Raw genomic sequence first — 5,348 nt, 5'->3', positions numbered from 1 at the left:
ATAATACTTGTAATCATGTTTGAATAGAACTTGTCTGGTATTCACATTTATAATTTTTTTCTCTTCCTCAGTTTTTAAACATGAAACAGCATGAAAATGTAACTTACTGTATTTACCCCAAATCCAAGATGCCTCTGAATTTAAGACTATCCCCCCAGTAATTAGATTCTACACATGGAAAAATGTTTATGTTTATTAACACTTTCCATCTATTGAATCTAATTATTGGAGGATTACCTTGAATTCATCCCCCCCACTACTGTAAGGGACAGATGATGAGGGGGTCAGTAATGGGGCAGGTGGTAGGGGGATAGGTAGTGGGGGGAAACATGGTAGGACAGGTAGTGGGGGACAATAATGGGACAGGCAGTGGCAAGGTGATGTGGGCCAATAGGGGTGCAGGCAGGGGGTGGGTAATAGGGGACAGGTGGTGGAGGGAGCAGGCAGTAGGGAGGCAGGCAGTGTGGAGGTGGTGGGAGAGGCATGCATTTTGTCCCCTGCCACTTGTTCCTCCCTCCCCCCATTTACCCCCATTTGGGTCTACCCCTCACAGCTTCAGATCCCTTCTCCTCCTCCCCTTCCCTGTTCCTTGCAGCTTCTGCTTCCTGTAGCCTTGGGTACCCACCCTCCATTTCCCTCTTGCCTCCCCCCACCAAGTCTCTACCCCTTTCTGACTTCTCCACCCCCCTTAAATTTGCTATGGCTCCAACAGGGTCTGTGCCCACTGCAGCCTGGGGCAATAAGCATGGCTCCAGCCTGGTCCCATAGCACTGGCACAGAGCTGGCACTGCTGCTACAGGGCTGGGCTGGGGCCCTGCTCCAGGTTGCAGCAAGAATGGAGTCTGCTGGCACTGGAGCAAAGGTAAGGGGGAATGCTGTAGAGGTGGGAGGGGGGAGGGTGGGAAGGAGACATGGCACAGTGGGGAGACTTGGTGCAGCAGGGGTCGAGGCTTCAGGAGAGGAGTGGCAGGGGTACAAAGGTGGCAGGGGGGCAGGTGGCATCTGTGGTTCTGGCCCCAGGCCAAGGTTACGGCTAGAGCTAGAAGTGCAGTAGCTGCCTATCCCCTGCCACTTCATTCTCAATTCGAAGACAAGGGCCTCTCCTACGATAAATGGAAGGAAAAAACCCATAGTCTTTAAATCAAGTAAATATGGTATATTTTATTGATGATCTCTGCAGTTATACTGGTATTGTACTTAGCTCTGAGAAGCTCTTGTATTGGCGGAACTGCTGAGATGTGAACTTGATCTAGAAAGCAAAATGTTTGTTGACATCACTTCAGGGTTACTATTTGTAACAATGCCTGGTAGAACAACAGAAAGGAGAATGACACATTTTGCTATTGATTAGAATGACATTGAGGTATGTAGTTAGGTTGCAGAAAATAAATGATGGAGTCATAGTTATGCTTAGTTAAGAGAGGATTTACTCTTCCCGTACTTTGCACCTACTTGTAAAGAATCATTGGGTGCATCTACACAAGATGCTTTACTATGCATTAGAGTAATCTAATTAAGGGGGAGCTCTGCCAGCTGCAAGGGCTGCTGTCTCTTGCACATTGGGATGGGTCCAGGAGACAGCTGCCCCTTCAGCCGGCACAGCTCTCCCAGCCCTGTGTCCACTGGGACCACCCCTGCACCCCCTGCCAGCCCCTGGGCTGGCACCCAGGGCCTTCTGGAGCTCCCCTTGGCTGCTGCAGAGGGGCAGAGCAGGGCAAGAGCAACCCTGGACCGGAGATGCTTCTGTTGGGTGGAAATCTGTGCTCAGCAGGGCTCACGTGTAGATGTGTTCCTGGCCACATTCCTGCACTTTATTTTACTGCACAATAACCTTACTGTGCATTAATTTCATGTGTAGATGTGCCCATTTTGTATCAGATGGCTGCATGTAGTACCATATTCTGTGTTCTTTGCACTCTTATAACTCCCATTATGTTTAGCAAGGGTTTGGATATACAGGGATGCAGGACTGGCCACTTAATGTGGCATATGTACAGAATGGATTTGATAGTGTAGAAATAAATGTTATTTTTTTCTATTTCTACTAAACATTTGGTTTCTAGTTATTATCAAAATAGCTGATAAAACATATTCCCTTAAAAGTTCTGCTTCCTATAAGACTCACTGTGAGCCAAGTCATGTTTGTTTTACTTACACAAGAAGTGCCATATAATAAATGACATTCCTTGTATGATTTAGATTTTGTTGTGATCGTTTTGAATAACTTTGGCGCAGGTAAAGCAGTTTGGAAAATTTGTTTAATAATATTTTCAATTTGCTCATTTCTACAGAAAAGTCTTTTTCTTAAGGTTATATCTGAGAGAAAATTTCAGATTAATGTAAAACAACCTTAAGTGAAAAAATGTGAAGAATTACGAAATTCAAAGGAACCATTGTTAAATCACTCTATTGTATCTACACATAGCAGCTACTAAAGGAATTCTACTTGGAAATGATAAAGCAATGAACTATAATACCATGCAAGTCTTTATACTAATGCACAGTAACATACATTCAGGATATAGTTTTGTCTTCAACCTGCGTGGCTCATTGCCAGTTTAAACCAGATGCTTGTAATTTTATGTCTTAGCTATATTGAGATTTTTAACATTTTATGGTAGGTTGTTATGCTATATTTTATTTAGTAGCATTTTTAAAACCTTTTTTTCCTTAAAATTTGCAGCATTACTTCACTGTTCTCTTTGGCCATGAAGGTCAGAAGCCACTGGAGCTCCGTTGTGAAGAAGAAACTGATGGGGATGAATGGGTAGAAGCTATTCACCAAGCTAGGTATGAAACCTACATCTTAACTTATTCTAAACTGTTTTATTGTTGAGAAGTTGGTTGTGATTTTAAATACAAATGCACTCTCTAAAAAGAAAATTATTTTAAACAAAAGTATACTTACATTTCATTGGTGTGTTGACTCAGTACGACCTTACAATGTGAACTGTAAGAGAACAAATACAAATCGAACAGTTCGTTGTTCTTATCTAGACAACATTAGTTTCAGAAAAAAGACCTTTTTCTGAGAGCCCAAACCCTTTGCATTAAAGTGTAAGAGCTGCTTGGCCAGTCGCTTGATGTATGTATTGAGAAATAAGCAAACTAGAGAGAAATAAGAGAAAATATCTTGGGATTGAAGAGAGAACAAAAGTGAGGAGACTAAACTACATTTAAGATGAATAAAGAAAAGTAAATAAAAAGCCAGTCATAAACCTTATATGCTAAACAGTACCCAGTATTAGGGTGACTATACATGTTATTTTCATTAGGACAGTCTGATTTTAAACAGCTGTGTCAGGTGTCCCATCAGTTTGGTTAGGTGAATGCTTTTTGTCCTGGTTTCAGTGAAATGTTCAAGATAGGGGTTTAAATTGAGACTGTCCTGGTGAAATGAGACCGTTTATCAGCCTCCCTCTCCTTCTCCAGCTCTCCATCTCCCTTTGGCTTTCTGGTGTGCTCAGGTGACACTGGAGCTTGGAGACAGCTGACTGAGAGCAGTGTGAGGGTGGGGAAAACAAAGTGTCCTTTCTGAGCCTTGGGATACACGTCCACCCTATCTAGAATATAACAAATGAGTTTTATAGACCTGTCCACATCAACTTTCCACTACCCACTTCTCAGATGAGGTCTGTGGGCGATGGAGCAAACTCATGTCTTGGAAGGCAAGTTACAGAGACATATGCCCTTTACTGAATTGCATTTCCTTTCCTCAGCAACCTCAGCTAATCTGAACTGCCATGGTAACGCATAGGGAGAAAGGCAGCCTTTGAGTTATGCAGGACCTAAACCATGTAGATATGTAAACAGAAGCAATTCTGCTTTTGCCCTAAAAATGAGCATGAGTTTTAATTTTAAATTACTGGCTTTGTCAAAGGTCCTGGATTTATTTATTCATACTGCTTATTTACCACAGGAGGCAGGGTTAGGCTGAAATGTGCTTTGTTGTTTGTTCCACATTTGCTACTTCCTGAACCAGAAGCAGTGTGGCTGCATTCACATGGTGCTGTGCTGAGGCTGAGTAGCTCAAATGACAGAACTAATTAGCCCAAACAAACTATTGTTTCCTGTTTGGGAGGTAATGCTGGCAGAGCAGTATAGCATCTTTCATCTCAGTGCTACCTGGCACACCGAGTTAGCAGTATAGACGTGCCTTTATGGCATAAGGTTCCTGCAAGAGATCTCTTATTTTGTGTCCAGTTCTAAATGACTGTATATAACAAGAGTTTCACAGTATCTAAATTCTCTCTCTGGGAAGCTGAGCCCTTAAAGTACCATGCTCAGTAGTGCAAGTTTCCTTCCAAACCAACCAAAATCCAAAGTCATTGGTATGCTGTTGTTGTAAAAAACAAACAAATAAACAGATAACCCCCAATCTCCTTCCCCACCAAATCCAAAACCAAAACCCCTCTGTAACAGGCTCAAGGTATCTGACCTCCCCAGCCTCTGATGCCCCTTTGTGGTCAGACGTGCCTGCCAGTGCTCTCTGACCTGCTCCACCTCCCACGGCTCACCAAAAGCATCCGAGAATGTCTCCTAGCTAAAAGGGAGGCATACACCCAATGGAAGGGAGGGGCCATCACCAGGGAGGACTATACTGCATTTGCTTAGGGCTGAAGGGGGGCAGTCAGGAAGGCCAAAGTGGAGATGGAACTAGGACTAGCTACCCGGATCAAGGACAACAAGAAGTCCTTTTTTAAATACATAGAGGGCAAAAAGAAGGTACCGGGTAATGTGGGGCCCCTGCAAGACACGCTAGGAAATCTGGTCGTCATGCCAGACAACAAAGCTTACATATTTAACGACTTCTTTGCCTCCATTTTCCTGAGCAGGGAGCAGATCAGCCCCCCCACTGGGCCCCCCTCAGGCCCCAGGGGAGGCGCACCTAGGCCATGGGTCAATAACGATCTAGTCAGAGAACTTCTGGAGGGACTGGATGTATTTAAATCAGCTGGTCCAGATGATCTCCACCCCAGAGTGCTGAGGGAATTAGCTGAGGTCATTGCGGGACCCCTGGCATAGCTTTACGAGCACTCGTGGTCCTCTTGTGTGGTGCCAGAGGACTGGAAGAGGGCCAACGTGGTTCCCATCTTCAAAAAAGGGAGGAAGAAAGACCCTGGAAACTATAGGCCAGTTAGTCTTACCTTGACCCTGGGGTAAGCTTTTTGAGAGAATTATCCTGGCACATGTCGATGAGGGACCAGCAGGGGAGATTATGCTTAGGGGCAATCACCATGGGTTCATTAGCGGCAGGTCCTGTCAAACCAACCTGGTGGCCTTCTACGACCAGGTCACCAAATCCTTAGATGTAGGGGTAGCAGTGGATATGGTCTTTCTGGACTTTA

At 44.4% G+C, this 5,348-nt stretch overlaps 1 protein-coding gene across 1 annotated transcript in view; it reads left to right on the top strand.

Moving 5' to 3' along the window:
• Positions 1-5,348, top strand: part of RASGRF2 (Ras protein specific guanine nucleotide releasing factor 2) — a 372,508-nt gene that overhangs the window by 71,604 nt on the left and 295,556 nt on the right. Inside the window, exon 2 of the mRNA XM_019516939.1 lies at positions 2,684-2,790. Coding sequence (XP_019372484.1) covers positions 2,684-2,790 — 107 coding nt within the window. The remainder of the gene's footprint in view (positions 1-2,683; positions 2,791-5,348) is intronic.

Source organism: Gavialis gangeticus, unplaced genomic scaffold (assembly GCF_001723915.1).
Source record: "Gavialis gangeticus isolate Ggan-Ray unplaced genomic scaffold, GavGan_comp1, whole genome shotgun sequence".
Classification (NCBI taxonomy): Eukaryota; Metazoa; Chordata; order Crocodylia; family Gavialidae; genus Gavialis; species Gavialis gangeticus.
The sequence above is the reverse complement of the archived record's forward strand: the minus strand, read 5'-3'. Positions and strand labels throughout refer to the sequence as shown.